Genomic DNA, 22482 nt, shown 5'->3' with positions numbered 1-22482 from the left:
ACATATGTTAAAATAACTTCAGGTGGGCCCTTCGGTACGTGAAATGGGATCCGGAGAAGTAGAGGCAGATAAATATTAAGCATTCAACACAGATGCATGGATTAACACACCAGATCCCTTAAACCAAAACTCCAAAAAAAATTACTCTAATTATTTTTTATGTAAAATACATGCCCCGTGTAGAAACAAAGTGAGGAATAAATTAAAAGCCATAAATTTTGACTAACCAAGCACTGTTTAACTTCAGCATGTTTCACTGTTAAAATATTCCGTAATAAAACACAACCGAGTACAAACGTGAAGCCATGCTTATGAATGGTATTTTAAACACAAATTACAGTCAAAGCCTGCTGCATATATGAGCTGTAAGTTGCTCATCTTCCATCATTACCAATTTTTCCATTGCACGTTCACAACAAGTTACACGGACACTTCTTTTCGTTTTTTATGTAATTAATACCTTTAATTGTATGCTTCAAAAGTCCATTTTGCAACAAAAGGTACATCAGCCACAAACCTGAAATTCTTGTCTGTTGAATCCGGTTTTTCCAAAGGTAGCTCAGGGACTTTAGGTTCACATGCTGCAATATTACTTGTTATATTGTCTTCAAAACCTTTCTCAGTGCCATTTTCTTTTATATTAAAGGAATCACCATCATCAATCATCTGTAACAAAACAATTGTTAAATTTAATCAAACAATGAAAAGTCCAGGATGGAATAACAACAATATGAAAAGGACAGATTGCTAATCACTTTGAAGAGGCATAAGGTTGCAGACAGGCACAATAAAAAGACTACTAATCATGTAAGCTTTCATATAATTAAGTCCTTCTCCTGAAATTGTGCACGTGCTCTCTCTCTCTCTCTCTCTCTCTCTCTCTCTCTCTCTCTCTCTCTCTCACACACACACACACACACACACACACACACACACACACACACACACACACACAGATATATATATTCATGCCAGCACAGCTCACACTGCTACTATCTCTATCAGTGACTACAATATAATGGACTTGGTTATGGAACAGGACACTCTACAAAATTCACTTGGGATCTGGCTGAAATTGTATGCGACAGCTCACTGAGTTACACAAATGCATTTCAAATAACTGTTGTTGTCCCATTTCTTCTTTTTGCATTTAGAACCCACACATAGCTACAGGACACATCACTATTAACCTCCATTTGAATAGAGGCATCAACTTCCGCAATAGGCTTTTTGAGATCTGAATCAAGGGGGAAAAAAAAATTGAAAGGGAGAGGTAGCATGCTCTACATTTTTGCCTCACCTTACAGAATATGCTTTGTTGTTTTTAGCTCTTGTATCTTCATTTCTTTGAGGTAGATACTGCTGTCTCTACTCCAGACCATGTGATCCCCACACACTTACACAGAGCACAGAGATGAACAAATGACTCCTTCATGGGCTGCCTCACCACATTTGTCAGACGTGGCTTCTCCCTTACATACCAGAAAAGTGTGCCCAAAGAGCTGGCATTTGAAACAGTGCATACAAGGCCTCACATTTAAGTGAAAGAAACCTGCCTTTATATGCTCTAAATTGTTGTTCTACTGACATAAGAATAAAGGAATTTGGTGTGACCACTTCAGTTCATCATCTACCCATTTCATTACATGTTGCATGTCAGTGACATCTTCTTCCTGAGTCAACTCATCTTTCATTTCTTCTTTGGTACTATCTGTAGATCTCCGAACAATACGACATCTTTGCTTTAGTTCAAGGTGTCATGCAGCTCTATTCCAATGGCATATTCCCCGAGGCATTTAGCAGTCTGAAGGTCTGTTGCTTGTTGGGAACTAAGGTCTGTTGATTGTTGGGAACTACAAGTTCCAACCAACAATGTCCTATTTTTAATTGATTTATGGATTTTAAAGTTCCAGCAATGCTCTCTACATTCTACCAAATATTACTATTAACAGAAGTATTCGAAGAATCTCTGTGTCAGGACAACTGGCTACAATAGTCCTTTTTAGGTTTGTTGTTGATACCCACAAGCAGTACACCTATATCACTAGGAGTTGGTAAGTTTAAGTTTGAGGGGTCCATCTCAGTTCCACGAGCAGCTAGGCAAATAACGGTCCACTTAGAGCCATACTTGCTTGGGTACACCTTATATAACTGAGATGTGGCAGGTTCGCCGGAAGTTGACTGCTAACTACTGTTCAGCCTCAACAGCCATGCACCTCCTCAACACAGGTTTTTGCCAACCTCATGATCCGAGCGGTTAAGCCAAGATTCTTGCACCTGGTGACATACAACTTTTCACCGCCACGCCAAACTATCATCGCTGAAGCACGCCCCAGCAAACAAAGGCTTAGCTCCATAGGGTGGTTGCCATTTAGAAAGACAGAGGGCCGTCGGAGGGGTGGGGCCGCGTCAGAGGGGTGGGGCCGCGTCAGAGGGGTGGGGCCGCGTCAGAGGGGGTGGGGCCGCGTCAGAGGGGTGGGGCCGCGTCAGAGGGGTGGGGCCGCGTCAGAGGGGTGGGGCCGCGTCAGAGGGGTGGGGCCGCGTCAGAGGGGTGGGGCCGCGTCAGAGGGGTGGGGCCGCGTCAGAGGGGTGGGGCCGCGTCAGAGGGGGTCACAGGGGTGAGAGGGGTGCACGCATTTGGCTTCATCAAAAACACCCTGAGTGCAACAAGCATTACCACCCCTACCTCTGTAGGTCAGCTACTAGCAAGCAATATGACTGAGTCAGTAGTTTCATCTTTTCACTACCATTTGAAAGTGTTGCTACCATCATATGTTTGAGTGGCATTAAGACATAAAACACATATTATGAGCTTTGTGATAGGTCATTAAACTAGGTTCTACATTGTGTGGAATATGTTTTTTGCTGTCTGCCCTAGTAATTCTCACAATGTACATCTTGGTCATAATCAAACTTTCACTAAGAGGGACCCATGAAAAACAATTGATCATAGGGCAATGACACTTCATGGAAACATTTGCAAGGACATGTAGAAGAGAAATAAAGAATAAACCATTGAAAGAAATACATTTTAATTTTCACATAAGAGGGTAACATTTGTAAATTGCATAAATAAAAAGTGGTAATACACACTGATCACAAGCTTGGTTTTGAAAAGACTTGGTTTACCACAAAGAACTCCCTGTCAGTTTCCTACAGCTGTTAATTTCTTTTGCAGTTCATCTAGTGCTTGTCTTCAAATGCCTTAAATACGTAATTCATTGACTGGTTCTATGACTTCACCATTAATTTGTAATATTTCACTTTTAATGTGTTCATTCTACATTATTTATTCTTGTTATTAATGGTTTTAAGGCCTGCTTTCAGCAAACTTGCACTACTAAGTTTTTCCATTTATTGCTTAAGTTTATCTCCATTACAGGCAAACAATATAACATCATTAGTGAAATGGAAGTGGTTCATATATGGCCCAACCTACAACTGCCTTGTTTAATAATTTGATAATTTTCTCAAAGATTTCTGATAACAGTTTTAGTGATAAGTAATTTTCTTGCCAGAGTCCTCTTTCAGTTCTGAATTTGTCACTACCCCAATGAAGCCTAAGGGAAGAATATACCTGTCCCCATACCTATTTGTCTCTCCTCCTCAAGTAAAGTACAAATGCAACTGCAGGCTTTCATGAACAGTATTTACATCCTTGGACTGAATTTACTTATATGGGCTTTACTACTAAATATAACAAAGAGCAACACTTCCAGCTCCATAACACATGCCAATGCCAACACCGTAATCTAATGATCCCACTATTCCATGTCTACATAAAAACAGGTCAGCTTGTCAAGTTCAAAAACCAACAAAAAAGGTATTTATAGCCTCTGACAATATCTTCGGTATTAGGAGACAAAAATATTTCTTAGTCTATACTGTAATGCCCGCATAACTACAATCATTAAGAAAGGAAATAATAATTTCAAAAAGTGGGATTATGCTATGTAATCCTCTGTGTGTCTATCAGCATTATTAAGATCCTGACTGACTGATTTAAGAGATTGCAGCAATATCAATGTTTTATAACACATTCTCAGACTTCTTGCTGCATCAATACAGTGTAAACTTCAAGGTTTCAACAATACCTCCATCGTCTTCGTCACGAGCAACTGACTGTCAAAACTGCTTATATAGCCCATAGGTGGTTTCTGATTGGTTGTAATTACGTAATGCCATAGCAGATGGTATCAACATCTGTGCTGGTAGTGCCATCACTCCAGCCATAGTGTGAACATTGCAACTAATTTCTCTGGCTATTCTCTGCATTGGGAGCTCACTTCCATGTACCACTAGATTGATCCACTATTATGGTTGAAGATCTTATTTCTACAGCCTCTTAACGACAGAGTCCCAGTACGTAGAAGCCCGGGACAAAACTTTTGTTTCATTAATTAGTATTTTATGTTTGTTTGTGAGGCTGTGCTCACCAACTGCAGATTTCTCCAGTTCTCAATTTTTGATATGCTGTTGATGTCCTGCACAGCAGTCAGAAATGGTGCGGATGAACTGACCGATATAATTGCTTCCACATTCACAAGTGATGTTGTCAGCCTTGAGACCCCTGGGATTCACAACATCCCTTAAGAGTACGAATGCAATTACACTGGTTAGTCAACAAACACCATTTCTGACTGCTGTGCAGCTTATCAGAAATTGAGAACTGGAAAAATCTGCAGTTGCTGAAATAGGCTCACTAACAAATATAAAATACTTTTTGATGAAACAGTCATTTTGTCCCAGGCTTCTACAAACTGGAATTATTAATTAAAGAGGCTGTAGAATAAGAATGTGTGAAAAGATTTTCAACCATGACAGCACATATAATCTTGGCGCTGCATGGAAGCAAGTTCTCGATGTAGAGAAGAGCCACAGACATTCGTTGCAATGTTTACGCGACAACTGAAGTGGTGGTACCAGCAGCCCAGACACTGACACCCTCTGCAATGGCATTACCTAATTACTAATCAATCAAGTGCCGCCTGTGGGCTATATAAGGCCACTGCAGCAGGTTGTTACCCTACCACCACTTCTATTTAAATGAAACAATATGAACAAAAGGAATGAGGAAAAGCATCAAGAGGAGCATTAAAGTAAGGAAAACAGAGTAGGAGAACGGAAATAGGTGTTCAGTGCCCTGTCAACATTGCGGATCACATCCCCTTCCAGCAGATTAGAGTGGCTGGAAATAAAAATACAATCAGGATTCTCCATTTTACCAACTGTATTTAAAGGGAAAAAAATCGCTGCAATGAGCTACAATGTACACACACTGAATAACAAAATAGAACGTTCCACTTACATTCAAAAATTTAACGTCTGAATAGAGTGATTTTTTGGGTGATCTGAATTTATTAGCGAACCAAATTATATTAATAATCACATTTGGTCTTTTACTTGTGAAAAGGCGGGAATTTAAGGAGATGGGACCTGGATAAACTGAAAGAACCAGAGGTTGTACAGAGTTTCAGGGAGAGCATAAGGGAACAATTGACAGGAATGGGGGAAAGAAATACAGTAGAAGAAGAATGGGTAGCTTTGAGGGATGAAGTAGTGAAGGCAGCAGAAGATCAAGTAGGTAAAAAGACGAGGGCTAGTAGAAATCCTTGGGTAACAGAAGAAATATTGAATTTAATTGATGAAAGGAGAAAATATAAAAATGCAGTAAATGAAGCAGGCAAAAAGGAATACAAACGTCTCAAAAATGAGATCGACAGGAAGTGCAAAATGGCTAAGCAGGGATGGCTAGAGGACAAATGTAAGGATGTAGAGGCTTATCTCACTAGGGGTAAGATCGATACTGCCTACAGGAAAATTAAAGAGACCTTTGGAGATAAGAGAACCACTTGTATGAACATCAAGAGCTCAGATGGAAACCCAGTTCTAAGCAAAGAAGGGAAAGCAGAAAGGTGGAAGGAGTATATAGAGGGTCTATACAAGGGCGATGTACTTGAGGACAATATTATGGAAATGGAAGAGGATGTAGATGAAGATGAAATGGGAGATACGATACTGCGTGAAGAGTTTGACAGAGCACTGAAAGACCTGAGTGGAAACAAGGCCCCTGGAGTAGACAACATTCCATTGGAACTACTGACGGCCTTGGGAGAGCCAGTCCTGATAAAACTCTACCATGTGGTGAGCAAGATGTATGAAACAGGCGAAATACCCTCAGATTTCAAGAAGAATATAATAATTCCAATCCCAAAGAAAGCAGGTGTTGACAGATGTGAAAATTACCTAACTATCAGTTTAATAAGCCACAGCTGCAAAATACTAACACGAATTCTTTACAGACGAATGGAAAAACTAGTAGAAGCCAACCTCGGGGAAGATCAGTTTGGATTCTGTAGAAATACTGGAACACGTGAGGCAATACTGACCTTACGACTTATCTTAGAAGAAAGATTAAGGAAAGGCAAACCTACGTTTCTAGCATTTGTAGACTTAGAGAAAGCTTTTGACAATGTTGACTGGAATACTCTCTTTCAAATTCTAAAGGTGGCAGGGGTAAAATACAGGGAGCGAAAGGCTATTTACAATTTGTACAGAAACCTGATGGCAGTTATAAGAGTCGAGGGACATGAAAGGGAAGCAGTGGTTGGGAAGGGAGTAAGACAGGGTTGTAGCCTCTCCCCGATGTTGTTCAATCTGTATATTGAGCAAGCAGTAAAGGAAACAAATGAAAAATTCGGAGTAGGTATTAAAATCCATGGAGAAGAAATAAAAACTTTGAGGTTCGCCAATGACATTGTAATTCTGTCAGAGACAGCAAAGGACTTGGAAGAGCAGTTGAATGGAATGGATGGTGTCTTGAAGGGAGGATATAAGATGAACATCAACAAAAGCAAAACGAGGATAATGGAATGTAGTCGAATTAAGTTGGGTGATGTTGAGGGTATTAGATTAGGAAATGAGACACTTAAAGTAGTAAAGGAGTTTTGCTATTTGGAGAGCAAAATAACTGATGATGGTCGAAGTAGAGAGGATATAAAATGTAGACTGGCAATGGCAAGGAAAGCGTTTCTGAAGAAGAGAAATTTGTTAACATCGAGTATAGATTTAAGTGTCAGGAAGTCATTTCTGAAAGTATTTGTATGGAGTGTAGCCTTGTATGGAAGTGAAACATGGACAATAAATAGTTTGGACAAGAAGAGAATAGAAGCTTTCGAAATGTGGTGCTACAGAAGAATGCTGAAGATTAGATGGGTAGATCACATAACTAATGAGGAAGTATTGAATAGGATTGGGGAAAAGAGAAGTTTGTGGAACAACTTGACCAGAAGAAGGGATCGGTTGGTAGGACATGTTCTGAGGCATCAAGGGATCACCAATTTAGTATTGGAGGGCAGCGTGGAGGGTAAAAATCGTAGGGGGAGACCAAGAGATGAATACACTAAGCAGATTCAGAAGGATGTAGGTTGCAGTAGGTACTGGGAGATGAAGAAGCTTGCACAGGATAGAGTAGCATGGAGAGCTGCATCAAACCAGTCTCAGGACCGAAGACCACAACAACAACACATCCAACCAAAAATTATACACATATTTGTATGTGAAAAATACTTACAGCAAGTGCACTGCTGTCAGGGAAACCATCATTTGAATCAAAGTCTTCAATAATCTGTGACTGCATTTGTTGTTCTTGCTGTGACTCTAGTTGGGAAGCATCAACAATTGTAGTGTCCTGAAAAAAATTAATAGGTACTTAGCCATTTAGTGGAGTCCTGTTGTGGCAATCTTTTGATTTCTACTCCTCTCCATAGTACATGTTTTACACTAAAATTTTTGGCCGTACATATGACGTCTTTGGCATCTTCTTAACACTGCACAGAGTTCATCATCATATTCTGTAAGGCAGGCTCAAATAAGTAGATTTTTTAATACACTGTCACAAGAAACCATGAAAATGACAGAACAGAGCAAGGAGAGGCTGCTAGGAAGGGGTGTGAGTACAGGATGAGTGAAGTTAGGGTCTTGGGGCAAAGTAGAGGGTGTTGGGCAGGCTATTAGCAGAGATTGAGGGAACATTCCTGTAAATCACCTGGGCTCAAGCTTTGTTAGCTGCCTGCCCTACATCTACCCTGCCCCAGAACCCTAACTTCACTCATCCTGCACCCATACCCTCTTCCCTTCCATTCGTCACCCCCCTCCCAATTCACTCTTCCACATCATCATGTCATATTCATCGTGTGCTAAATGAACACACCAGTGCCAGGGCCATGTTCCATTCGTATCCTGTGTACACGCCACATTCTATCCCCTGCACCTAATGACTATCTATCAGTCATCACAACCATAAGCCAACCTTCTCTGCTGCTCACCGCCTCCTCTGTCCCGTCATCCCATCCAACTGACAGAACTACTCATCCCAGCACAGTGTTTTCGGCCCACACAATGTAGCAGCACAAGTGTGTGTGTGTGTGTGTGTGTGTGTGTGTGTGTGTGTGTGTGTGTGTGTGTGTGTGTGTGTGTTCTAATTTCCAACATTGTATTTTGAAAAGTGTGTGTGTGTGTGTGTGTGTTCTAATTTCCAACATTGTATTTTGAAAAGGTAAAACATTTTGATCAGTGGCACTCACAGATATTTTCAAAGGATTTTGGAATACGTCAATCACACCCCAACATGAAAACTTGACTGGAAAGGTATCAGCTGATGCAGTAGCACTAAATTTTAACCATAGCACTGGCACATCTACAATTGTTATGGTTTTTGTACAACTGTTCCAGTTTTCATACAACAGGTACTAAAATAACTAAACCAAAGTAAAAACAACATTCAGACAGATACCAGTCCAAATTACTTAGTTAATAAATAACTAAATATGAATTGATTCCTGGAATGTATCATGCAATACTGATTCATTGAACTTTAACTTTTTAGTGTTGAATCTGTGTTTTTTATAATACAACAACAACATGGCAAACCATAGCTAAGAATTCAAAAGGGTTACTCAGCTGAGAATGTCATTGATTTGCATTTGTGATACGTGATTAACTTAGCAGACTCTAGGTTTCAACACTATTGGAGAAAGCCATGTCTTAACCAGAATTCACAAATATACAGAACAGCCTGCCACCCTCTCCCTTTCCAGTTACACTTAATGGATACATATCTTTTTTAGGTTTAATTTTGCTTTAGTTTCATTCATGTAAAGCTTGTAACTCAAACAGCACAAAACACTCACATCATCAAAATCATCAATTTCTTCATCTGTCATCTTCTCTAACAACTGAGGATTAATCCTGTCAGTCCTTTCATGCACAGGAGGTGTGGCTGGAATTATAACACGAGCTTTCCTGGAAAAAAAAGGAAATAAAATTATTAGTCAATTGCATTTATAGAATGCTACCAGATACTCTTGGTTGGAATGTGAACAACAAGTAAAACATTATTCACAGAGATGTGATGTCTGGAAGAAGTGGAGACTGAGGTCAGAAGAAAGGCAGGACCAATGAAGCTCACCGTGTTCTGCCAGTGGACCATTAAATGTGTTATTGTTTACTGATGACCAAATGAGGAAATAGAAGGTTGATGGGTGATAATCACATAAAAGATTACACAGTTGCTACATCAGGGTTTTTGTAATCATGGGGCTGCTATAAATGGTGCAGTGTACACCATGTCTGGAATGTAACAGAATGTGCAGGAAAAAAGCGTGGGACACATCTTGACGCTGCATCTATAATAGGGATTATTAAATGTGGACTTAAAAACTGCTCCTCTGCCCCTTACTGTGTGTGTGTGTGTGTGTGTGTGTGTGTGTGTGTGTGTGTGTCGAGCACATGCCTACAGGACTGAAATTCATTTTTGTTTGCATACCAACTCTCTGTCCACATTATGCCTTCCCTAATGACATTTTTATAATTAAAATGCACCACAGACAAAATTTCAAGACTACCTATTGCAAATATCTATACTTTAAAAGGACAATTTATTCTAAACTGGGTTTGCTGATGGCTAGGGACCAGAAAACATAACATATATTTTTGACAAAAATTCGTCTCTATTTTTTTGCAAAATTCTATTTTTGTCAAATTCACATGTTTTCTTTCTTTGTAAATGATTAGATGCACAAATTTAAAAGGTTGTCACTCTAGATGAGTGGAAGACAAACAAATTACTAGTTCTTTGAAAATGTTAAAAAAAGTGCTGATTGGGAACTTTTTGCTGGAATGTGTGCATTTGCTAAAACTTCAACACCTATTTCTTCCAAAATGGCCTTTCTTTTCTTCCTTTGGCTGCATTTAAGCTTTCGAAAATGATTGTTATGCTGAAAAGCAGCAGCATTTTCCCTCCATTTAAGTGACTGCGTCTCCGATATAAGGTGTTTCTGAGCATTATTTGTCTTTTCCCACCGTATTTGAAGATTAAAAAGCCTGCAGACTACTAATTTCAACCTTTAATGGGCATTCATAGCCCTATGACACATGCTTCACAACGCTACAGACAGAACTGATGTGGCACTTAGCATACAAGTAGGACGGAACATATGGCAACTAGATTTTAACGTTAGGGGAAGAATTTCGGCACCGTTGAAAAATGTCACAGTTTGTTTTCCAGTCGCTATAGTACAGACAGCTAGCGTTATAGGCTACAGTTGCAAGTGGCCACAAGAGTAAACAGACTAGAATTTTGACAAGCACAGAGGAAGATGCAGTGCAGGGAAACAAACCCCACCTCCATTTTGCTGGGGAGCAGCCCAGAGAGGAACTGACACACTGTCACAGGAATCACCAATCTCTTCTGGTGTTGTAAGTCATAAATGAAATCCTTGACGGACCAGGACTAGTCACTTCTCTTATTTCAAAAGAAGAAAAGAAAACAACGAGCAACACACAACACAAAGCATTCTGGGATAGGTGCCGTGCAACTGCTTGTTGAAGTTAGCAGAGTATTGTTAACAACACAGTTACGACCCGACTTCTAGCCGTATTCTATGCACTGCAGAACAAAACATCCACTACCTAATTTACTACGTTAAAACTGACCATATTACACAATCTTTTGAGCTTTAGCTAACAAACATCTGTGTTTCCTTCTTATAAAATGCTAGGTCTCATGGTTAAGTACTAAGTTGCATCATGTGATATGTAACTTAAACAGACCAGTCAATCATCCAAATTGGCATGGCACTATAGCATTGAGCACACTGATACATCATTGCATTCATACACTTTATTTTGCAAGTAGGTTCTGGCACATATTATCTTTCCAAATTGTGCTTCGCCAGATGATGTACGATGCCAGTAAATGCTTACATTTTCAATATTGTACGCAGATAATAAAGCAGTTTCAAACTATCTCTGATAAATAGCTCATCTAGATACAATTTGCTATGAAACCATGTATTAAGTAATTTCACATCTCCGCATTTTGAGGCAGAACTCGCATGTATTTCGCATTTATAACAAAATGCGATTTTTTCCGGTCCCTACGTGTAACATACAAGTTGGTTCTATGAGGAATCACAGCTGTTTATTCAGTGAAAAAAATACTCACTTGAACAGAACTGTAAACTCAAGGAGTTAATGCAGTAAACATCTGGGCCTAAAGTTTGGATACAATTTAATATCATGTCCTACGACCAATAATCTTAACACAAATGGAATTATAGAGGAAGTATCAGCAAGCAGAAGCGAAAAAAATTACTCTCTAAATAACTGACATTTTTGTATATAAAACACTTATATATGGATAACCCACAAAAAATACATGTTTTCATGATCTTGAACGATACTCACTTAGGAGATTGCTTTTTTCCCTCTGGACACTTCAGGCGTCTTGTGGAATCAGCTTCAGAAAATGATTTCAAATGGCTCCTAAAGGCACATAGAAAGTTCAGATTACTCATAAAATATGTTTAAATGGGTTCAAATTAGCATATTCATGCCTACAACAAGCAGACTGTTACATCTTGAAGGACAGTAAGGTAATATTACAAATACACAACTAAAGTCCTAATACTACTAATCAACAGCAGTAATAAGACCCTATAGTTCTCCACACCTATTCTATGACTTAATTAATAAAAACTGTAACAATTTAAACCTATTCCCCATCAAACAGTATGATCTACCAAATAATTTATATTACAGTTTCCATCTGAGATACCAGTTTCACTATAAATTCAATATAAAATGTATTAGGTGGGTCAAATAAAACTGACACAGGAAATATTTACAAGACTGACATGGTGTTTAAACACTTTCCAGAGAGTTAACAATTTTTATTTGCTACAGAGCTGGTTTTATGCCATTTTGCCACTAACTTTTGCATTACAGGCTTTGCTGGAGGTATCGCCAAAACACTTCCATATTACTCTGTTTGTGCAAAAAATCCCACACACGTTTTCCAAGAATTGTGCTTTGCATAACACTTTACAATGAACACTTGTCATTTTATTGTTAGCACTTTTCTGTGCAGTTTTCTACTAGTCAGTATGCAGATCTGCTCCTCTCACTCACTCAAATGTAATGATACAGTGAAGCACTCGTGGCAGAGCATGGAGGAGGTGTGCAGCACTGTCACATGACGGTAACCAATGGGGGTATCAAAATCAGATAAGTTTTGACAGTTTGAAAAAGCTGTGCTGCATTTGGAGTTTCCGTGCAATTAAAAAACACCTTTTTTATGGGAGGTTTTTGAAGCACATCACTTGTATACTTCAAACTTGTACGAAATCAGTTCAAACTTTTCACAAAGGTAGATAAATGGATAAAGTCAAAACGAATTCTTTTTATCCAATAATCTTTATCTGTTGTCGAGATATAATGGTTTAAAGTCAAGCTAAATGTAGCACATAAAATTCATCTTATGTGAATTGAATGCGTGAAAACCATTTAAAATGAATCAAATAAAATAAATAAAATATGGGTTACTACAACAACATTGAAAACTTGGTTTCAAAAATTCAGCTTTACTCATATTCTAGTGCAAAAAAATGCATTTTGAGTGTTTTTTAATATGAATCATTTCTACATTTCAAACTTGTGCAAACTAGTTCAAATTTTGTAAGAAGGTAAACAAATACACATAATTAATGGTCGTCCTGTTGTTTTCTGAAAGCTTTGTCCATTGTCCTGATATAAACAACATCATTCAAAAGAAAAGAAATAACTTATACTCAATCAGTCATTGTCCGAGTCAACGAAAATCTACATCAGTTGCCAAGCTAGGGTGATCTAATTGTAGGGAAAAAAAGAGTGGGGCAAATATGTCCCGGGCAGAGTTTGGGATGTAAAAGAAGTTTTGGAATTAGTGGAGCTTCAGTACTTGGATAACAGTTCAGGAATACACAGCACCCAAAATCCCAGCAAGGGTAGTGATGTAAACAATCAGTGTGTTAGGCAACAGACTAGTGTTTCACTGCCCAGCTGTTTTTCACTCTGCAGATTGCCAAGCACAAAATATGCTTGCACATGAGCAGTGGTGTGTCAGTGACTTTGTTCAACAGAGGCCCATAAGAAATATCAGCCAAGCCCCAAGCTACATAAGTCATAGTCAACTCTTTCTTGTTACAGTGGACATTTGCAGCCTACCTGTCACATTTCATAACATGACAAAGACAGTTTTGTTCCCAGTTTTGTGCTCATGTGGAAGTGAAAATATTTTGGTATGGACTCCTTTGATCTGTTTGGCTTGCACATTCAAGACAATATTCTCTCTGTGAAACTCACTATGCCTAAAGACTGGGTAGGTGAACTTTGTGATGAATTTAGTGACTTTTCCAAAATGGCCTAGGCAAAGATAAAAATTTTGATTGATTGATTAATTGAGAAGGTTTATGGGACCAAATGGCAAGGTCATCAGTCTCGCAATTCTGAAGTTATTAACAGAAGAAAGAGCTTCGGCTAAAAATGAATGGGTCCAGTCAGGTGAGTCAAATTATATAATAATGAAGTTAAAACACACAGTAAAAGGCATAAAAGTGAGACCAAATTAAAAAACCTGAAAAAAGAGCATTCTTTCATGGGGGAGTGGTCATGGGGGACCAGACTGAGAAGACATGAAGAGAGGTCCCAACCACAACCACCTTGCCCTGGTCCAGGAGGAAAGCAAAACCTTATATCTGTAAATAAAAACCACTTTCACAGAGCAAACTGGGGACCAGTAAAACTGTCCGTGAATTGTCTGCTAGTATTAAAATTAAGGAATCTAGAAGCACGAAGGGCCAAAAGAAGGGGACATTCCACCAATACGTGGGATACGGTCACAGTCTGGCTCTACAACCACATTGTGGTTGGTTGGTTCATTACACAGAAGGAAACAACAGGTGAGCCTGATATAAGCAATGCATAAGTGGCATGAAACAGTAGACTCCTTCTGTCCTTCTGTGAGGAGCGGAAGGAAGCGTGCCACACTGCAATAGACTCCGTGATTGTACAGCATTTATTACTGTGAGCAGTAGTGCACCAGACGTCATTCCACTTTTGGGCAAAGAGAGATTTGACAGAGGTCCACATATACACAACTGGAATCATGGAAGGGAATGGGGTTTAAGTACCTGCTTCTCTAGCCAAATGGTCAGCCAGTTTATTCCCCATGATGCCCAAGACTTGGGACAGAGAGAAAGACAACTGAGCAGGCGGCACGGCCAAGGGCAGAGGTCATGGATAGCAAAGACCAAAGGGTGATGAGAGTAGCATCAGTTCGACAGCCTGCAGGCTACTCATGAAGTCGGTACAAATTAAAACATTGTGGAGAGAGGGCTGAGAAACAAAATGGAGGGTTCTATGAATGGCTAGGAGATCTACTGTGAATACACTACATGACCCCTACAATAAATGGTGTTCTACCAAAGTAGGAGACGTGAAAGCGTATCCCACCTTATCTATTGTCTTAGAAGCATAAGTTTTAATATGGTATTAACCTAGAACTATGCAAGGATGGCACGTATGAGACACTTGAAAACTATAGGGGCGATAGAAGACCTTAGGACCCTGGAATGTCTTTAATCCATGGTTTAGGCGGTGTCCAAGAGAGGGGGGAAGTGGGGGTGGAAAGAAACACATGGGGCGCATTCCAGTGAATGGAGATGGAGATCCTGATAGAGGGAAGTGAGACGCATTCCAACAGGCAATCCCACCCATTGGTGGTTGTCAGGAGGGAGACATCTCTCAAACACAGGATGGTCAGGGACTTGGTGAATGGCGATTGCATAAGAAACCAGGAGTTGGCTGCGTCGTATTTGTAGAGGAGGAATTCCTGCTTCTGCGAAGAGACTGCCAATGGGACTAGTGCGAAAGGAACCAATAGCCAGACACACCTCACAATGGTGAACAGGGTCAAGTATCTGCAGAGTGGAAAGAGCTGCTAGCCATAAACCTGACTACCATAATCAGGCCTGGACAAGACTTGTGCACGGTAAAGATGGAGAAGAGAGTATGGTCTTCAGCCTAAGATGTATGGGCATGGAGGCGCAGAGCATTAAGCTTCCACAAGGATGTAATCTTTAGGTGGTGAATATGGGGCAGCCACGTCAGCTTTTTATTAAAAATGAGGTCCAAGAAATGGGACTGTGCTGAAACATCGAGAAGCAGGTCACCTAAATGAAGTTCTGGATTGGGGTATACAGTGGGTAGATGACAAAAATGCATAACCTACATATGGAGGGAGAAAACTGAAAGCCGTGGGAGAAGACCCACACAGAGGCCCATCGGATGGTACCTTGGAGCAGGCACTCAGCAGATGCTATGGGGGGAGAGCTGCACAAGACGCAAAAATTGTCGACATACAATGCCGGGGTAACCACAGGCCCAACAGAGGTTACAAACCCATTGATGGCTATGAAGAAGAGTGTGACACTTAACATAGAACCCTGTGAGATACCATTCTTCTGAATCCGACGAGTGCTGAGTAAAGTGCCAACTGGAACCCAGAAGGGCCGGTGAGATGAAAACTCGTGGACAAAAATCTGAAAGGGACCATGGAAGCCCCAGTCGCAGATGGTAATTAAAATGTGATGGCACCAAGCCATGCCACGTATGTTACGCACATCAAAGAAAACCGCAACAAGGTGCCGGCAGTTAGTAAAAGCCTATCGAATTGCTGTTTCTAATCTGAACACATTGTCAGTCGGAGATCGTCCTTCCCAGAAGCCACACTGATATGGGGACAAAAGGACTCGAGATTCAAGTATCCAACATAATCTGAAGCTAACCATCTCGAGCAGTTTAGAAAGTACATTCATCAGGCGAACTGGGCGGTAGCTGTTGAGAGACATTGGGTTTTATCGGGCTTAAAGACGGGGATAACTATACTAGCTCAGCATTGTGACGGAAAAGCACCCATGAGCCAAATGCAGTTGAAGAGGAGATGTTGACTCTGGGGAATGTCAAAGTGTTGGAGCATCTGGTCGTGGATAAAATCCAGGCCTGGGGCTGTGTAACATCAAGAGGTAAGAGCCAGCAAGAATTCCCATTCAGTGAAGGGTTCATTATATGGTTCAGCATGGTGTGGGGTGAAACAGAGGGGAGTCTGCTCAACTCGGGGTTTTTGCTGGAGGAAGGTAGTAGGACAGGAAGAGGACGCTGAGGCCGTCACAAAGTGTATTGCAAGGTGTTCTGCAAGGACCAATGAATCAGTGCATAGAGCATCTTGGAGATTAAGACCCTGGACAGCTGACTGACGCTGGTGGCTCAGAAGACTACGGAGCTTGAACCAAACCTGTGATGAAAAGGCATATGTCCCCACTATTCCTTTTTACTCTGGTTAATAATGTAACAAGCCTTACCACTGAGACATTTAAAAGCAAGGACATGCTCTCAAATTTAAATAATATTGTCCTCAAGTACATCGCCCTTGTATAGACCCTCTGTATACTCCTTCCATCCTTCTGCTTCCCCTTCTTTGCTTATTACTGGGTTTCCATCTGAGCTCTTGATATTCATACAAGTGGTTCTCTTTTCTCCAAAGGTCTCTTTAATTTTCCTGTAGGCAGTATCTATCTTACCCCTAGTGAGATAAGCCTCTACATCCTTACATTTGTCCTCTAGCCATCCCTGCTTAGCCATTTTGCACTTCCTGTTGATCTCATTTTTGAGACGTTTGTAGTCCTTTTTGCCAGCTTCATTTACTGCATTTTTATATTTTCTCCTTTCATCAATTAAATTCAATATTTATTCTGTTAGCCAAGGATTTATACAAGGCCTCATCTTCTTATCTACTTGATCCTCTGCTGCCTTCGCTATTTCGTCTCTCAAAGCTACCCACTCTGCATCTACTGTATTTCTTTCCCTCATTCTTGTCGTTCTCTAATGCTCTCCCTGAAACTCCCTGCAACCTCTGGTTCTGTCAGTTTATCCACGTCCCATCTCCTTAAAATTCCCACCTTTTTGCAGTTTCTTCAGTTTTAATCTACAGTTCATAACCAACAGATTTTGGTCAGATTCCACATCTGCCCCTGGAAATGTCTTACAATTTAAAAGCTGGTTCCTAAATTTCTGCCTTACCATTACATGATTCTTGAACCAAGTGTTAGCTATGACTAAGTTATGCTCTGGAAAATTCTACCAGGTGGCTTCGTCTTTCATTCCTTACCCCCATTCTATGTTCACCTACTACATTTCCTTCTCTTCCTTTTATTACTATCGAATTCCAGTCACCTATGACTATTAAATGTTCGTCTCCCTTAACTATCTGAATAATTTCTTTTATCTCATCATACATTTCTTCAATCTCTTCGTCATCTGCGGACCTAGTTGGCATATAAACTTGTACTACTGTGGTGGACAAGGGCTTCGTGTCAATCTTGGCCACAATAATGTGTGCACTGTGCTGTTTGTAGTAGCTTACCCGCATTCCTATTTTTTTATTGATTATTAAACCTACTCCTGCATCACCCCTATTTGATTTCGTATTTATAGCCCTGTAGTCACCTGACCAGAAGTCTTGTTCCTCCTGCCACTGAATTTCGCTAATTCCCACTATATCTAACTTTAACCTATCCATTTCCCTTTTTAAATTTTCTAACCCACCTGCCCGATTAAGGTATCCGACATTCCACGCTCTGATCTGCAGAACACCAGTTTTCTTTCTCCTGAGGAGTCCCCGCCCGGAGATCCGAATGGGGGACTATTTTACCACCAGAATATTTTACACAAGAGAACGAGATCATCATTTAACCATACAGTAAAGCTGCATGCTCTCGGGAAAAATTATGGCTGTAGTTTCCCCCTGCTTTCAGCCGTTCGCAGTAAAAGCACAGCAAGACCGTTTTGGTTAGTGTTACAAGACCAGAATCGTCAATCATCTGGACTGTTGCACCTGCAACTACTGAAAAGGCTGCTGCCCCTCTTCAGGAACCACACATTTGTCTGGCCTCTCAACAGATACCCCTCCGTTGTGGTTGCATCTACGGTACGGCTATCTGTATCGCTGAGGCATGCAAGCCTCCCCACCAACAGCAAGGTCCATGGTTCATGGGGGGATGCCTTCTATAATTAATCAGAATGTTCAGTCTCATATACATCTGCAAAAATTCATGCAGGAGGGGAATGGAGATAAGATGGCAAGACACTAACACTGCCCTATTTGGTATAAATGGGTTGGTCAATTTCGAGACATTCATGCCGAAGGAAGTGATACGAAATATCCCAAAGAACTGATGTTTATCTACTAATTTAAGTGTGTGAGAATTCTGTGACAAAAACTCTGTACTACAGATTATTGGGGGGGGGGGGGGGGGGGGGGGGCATTTATGGGAGATGGAGGGTGGGTGGGGGGGAATGGTCCCTCTTGTGGAGACCTATGTTTGGAATAGGAGATTTGAATTTTAGTTAACACAAATGTTCACATTAAACAATGTTATTACCTCTCCAGTACACAGACAGCCCAGTGTGTTCCGCATGTCTTAGAAGTTTGAAATATTAACAAAAACAGCAGCTGGCTCTCCTTCATAATGGCATATATGGTACACAAGTTGCAAATGAATGATTGGTTGGTTGGGGGTATAAAGGGACCAAACTACATCAATTCCTTTCTCCTCACGCAAACAAGGCTCAAGGTAAAACGACTACCGCAATTAGTCTGGGAAAGTAAAAGGGCATAAAAGGAATGGGGAACCACACCGAAAGAGAAAATGAAAGAAACAAACAAAAAAGGGGAAAATGTACACCACAAGCAAAAGTACAGGAAGTTATGCAAATGACAGAGCAGATGGTCTGGGCCGGCTGTTCACAGGAATAAGAAAGGATGAGCCAGCCACTCTGCAGCACACTAAAATGTCTAGCCTAAAAGTCAAGGAGAGATGAACACACATAGGGAAAAGATGAACACCATGGCAAACAAAGTGCAATGAAAAGGTGAAAACGAGTTAAAATTTAGAGAGGGTGGAGGCCTTGGAGAGAAGGCCAGACACCCACCCTTTGATTGCATGATAAAAAACCCACGCCTCATGCGGAGCCAGCTAAGGACAACACTCCCCTGCGAGTGGCACCCATGTACGAGCACCATACATTCATTATCTCCTTGATAACATGGAGTTTATTTGGTGCACTAAAGGTGCACCAGTCAGTATCCCAAATCCCGAAAACTTTGCGGTGGAAGACCAATCACAAATCCATCTCCAGCAGGCTAATCTCCACAGTTGGTTTACTGGTGGCCTGTTTAGGTAGGCAGTCAGCAAGTTCATTGTCCAGTATCTTGAAACGTCCTAGGGTCCAAATGAAGGCCACTTAATGTCCACTGTTCCTGAGGACATAAAGAGATCCCTGGGTAGCCATTACCAAAGGATATGATGTCGAGGGAAACACTGGTCGAGAGCTTGGAGGCTGTTTAAGAAGTCACTACAGATAACGAAGGACTCACCAGTGCAGGAGCGGATATGCTCAAGAACACAATAGATGGCCACTAACTCTGCAGTGAAAACACTAGAGCCATCCAACAAGGAGCACTGTTCAGTATGGCCAACATAAGTGTAAGCGAAGCCAACAGGACTGTCAACCACTGATCCATTTGTGTAGACTATTTCTGAACCCTCGAAAACGCCAAGAAGAAAGAGAAATTGCTGGCAGAGGGCCTATGTAGAAACAGAGCCTTTTGGGCCTTGTGGTACGTCCAGCCGAAGCTGTGGCTGAGGTACGGGTGTACATAAGTGGACTCTCAGAAAAGATGGTAGAAGGGAAGCTTTGAGTTCTGTAAGAAGGGACCAGGCACAGACAGCGAGTGGATTCCCAGTTCTGGGCCACCATTGTGGGAGATGGATCGCCATGTTAGGAAAAAGGAGACATTAATTTGGATGAGGAATTATGAATGTTGGTGGTATAATTTGCAAGCAGCAATTGCCACTGGAGCCGCAGTGGAGTAACACCAGCTCCACAAGGAGGCTGTTTACGGGTCTCATTCGGAAGGCTCCCATCGCGAGCCTAACTCCGCAGTGGTAGATAGGCCCAGCAGATGCAGTGTGAGGGTGATTCTGAACCATACACCAGGCTCCCAGTTAATAAAGGACTGCACGAGGGCTTTGTACAGCTGCAGCAGTGTAGGATAATCAACACCCCAGTCAGTGTGGCTCAGGCATTGAATAATATTAAGATGCCACCAGCAAATGGCCTTAAGCTGACGAAGATGGGGAAGCCAAGTTAAGCGGACATCAAAGACCAGTCCTGAAAAGCAGTAAGCCTCCACTACATTTAGTAGTTGGTCATTGAGGTAAAGTTCTGGATGGGGGTGGACAGTACGACGACGACAGAAGTGCATGACTCAAGTCTTGGTGGCCGAAAACAAAGCTGTGAGTGAAGGCCCATGACTGTGCATTCCGTATAGTTCCCTGCAGCCACTGTTCAGCCACACCAACAGAAGAGGAGCAGAAGGAAATACAAAAATCGTCAGCATGTAGGAGAGAAGAGACTGACAACCCAACTACTAATGCTAGACCATCGACAGCAATTAAAAAGAGTGGGATCCTCAGGACACAGCCCTGCAGTACCCCATTCTCTTGTACATGGGGTGCACTGTGGGAAGCACCGACGAGAAATCTGAAAGTGCGGAGCGACAAAAAGTTCTGTATAAAAATCGGGAGCGGGCCCTGGAGACCGCACTCACGCAGAGTAGTGAGAATATGGTGTTACCAAGTGGTATCGTAAGCCTTCGTCAGTCGAAAAAGATGCCAATAAGGTGTTGTCGCCGGGAAAAGGCCGACTGAATGACAGACTGCAGGTGGAGCAAGTTGTCGATTGTCGAGCACCCTTGGTGAAAACCGCCCTGGGACAGAGCCAGAAGGCCCTGTGACTCAAGGAGTCAACACAACCGCCGGCTCACCATACCTTCAAGCAGCTTGCACAGAATGGTGGTGAGGCTGATAGGATAATAGCTATCAACATCTAGTGGGTTCTTACCAGGCTTTAGCACTGGGATGATAATACTTTCCTGCCATTGCGATAGGAATTCACCATCACTCCAGATGCGGTTGGAAATGGCAAGGAACTGGCACTGGGAATCCGCTGACAGATGTTTGAGCATTTGGAAATGGATGTGGTCCGGGCCAGGGGCTCTGTCAGGACAGTCAGCAAGGGCACTGACAAATTCCCACTCACTGAAAGGAGCATTATGTGAATCAGGGTGGCGTGAAGCAAAAGAGAGGTGTTCTCATTCTACCTGGTGTTGGAGGAGACTAATGGTGGGGTGGTAATTCTCAGACGCAGAGATGTGAGCATAATGCTCAGCAAGACATTCTGCAATTATGTCTGGATCAGCAGATACAGCTTCATTTTTGGCTATTCCAGGTACACCTGCAGGGGACTCATAGCCATAAACTCGGCGGAACTTGGTCCAAACCTGGTGGGGACATATCGTTCCCAACACTCTGCTTCCTTCATTTGACGAGGAGGCGAACCTGGACATGGAGCCATTTGAAGGCAGTAAGGTTCTCCAGGGAGGTGTGGCACTTATGACGGAGGGCCCACCTATGGTCTCTAATGGTCACAGCAATTTCTGGTAACCCCCACGCCACTGACTTCCGCAGGTCACAACCGGAGGAACAAGGGATTGCCAATTCAGCTGTGGTAATAATGGTATTAGTGATGGTGTGAATCACCTGATCGATGGTGGCATGCAACAGAGATTCAACAATGGTAACTGAGGTGAAAGTGTCCCAGTCAGGCTTGGGAAGAGCCCGCATGGGCTAGCGTCGAGATGAGGGATGCTGGGGTAGGGACAGGAAGAGTGCAAAGTGGTCACTACCACACATGTCGTCATGTGCTCTCCAGTAGATAGATGGGAGAAGGCCAGGACTGCAGGCAGAGAGATGAATGGCTGAATATGTGCCATGTGCCACACTGGAATGCTGAAATGTGTGTAGGCACCTGCATTTAGAAGGCAAAGGTCAAATTGAGTTAGTTGATCCTCAACATCTTTGCCACAGCCAGTAACCTCAGATCCACCCCACCAAAGGTTATGAGCGTTAAAATCACCCAGAAGACGAAAAGGTGGGGAGAGTTGTCAGGTGAGTGCAGCCAATACATGGGATGGTGCATCAC

The 22482-nt window shown here is 41.7% G+C and overlaps 1 protein-coding gene across 1 annotated transcript in view; it reads right to left on the bottom strand.

Annotated features, from left to right (window-relative positions):
• Window positions 1–22482, bottom strand: part of LOC124775038 (DNA polymerase alpha catalytic subunit) — a 256724-nt gene that overhangs the window by 214313 nt on the left and 19929 nt on the right. The window contains exons 5-8 of the mRNA XM_047249816.1: window positions 11749–11826; window positions 9192–9303; window positions 7574–7690; window positions 518–666 (exon numbers count right to left, since the gene is read on the bottom strand). Of these exons, the coding sequence (XP_047105772.1) occupies window positions 518–666; window positions 7574–7690; window positions 9192–9303; window positions 11749–11826 (456 nt within the window). The remainder of the gene's footprint in view (window positions 1–517; window positions 667–7573; window positions 7691–9191; window positions 9304–11748; window positions 11827–22482) is intronic.

Source organism: Schistocerca piceifrons, chromosome 2, assembly GCF_021461385.2.
Source record: "Schistocerca piceifrons isolate TAMUIC-IGC-003096 chromosome 2, iqSchPice1.1, whole genome shotgun sequence".
Classification (NCBI taxonomy): domain Eukaryota; kingdom Metazoa; phylum Arthropoda; class Insecta; order Orthoptera; family Acrididae; genus Schistocerca; species Schistocerca piceifrons.
The sequence above is the reverse complement of the archived record's forward strand: the minus strand, read 5'-3'. Positions and strand labels throughout refer to the sequence as shown.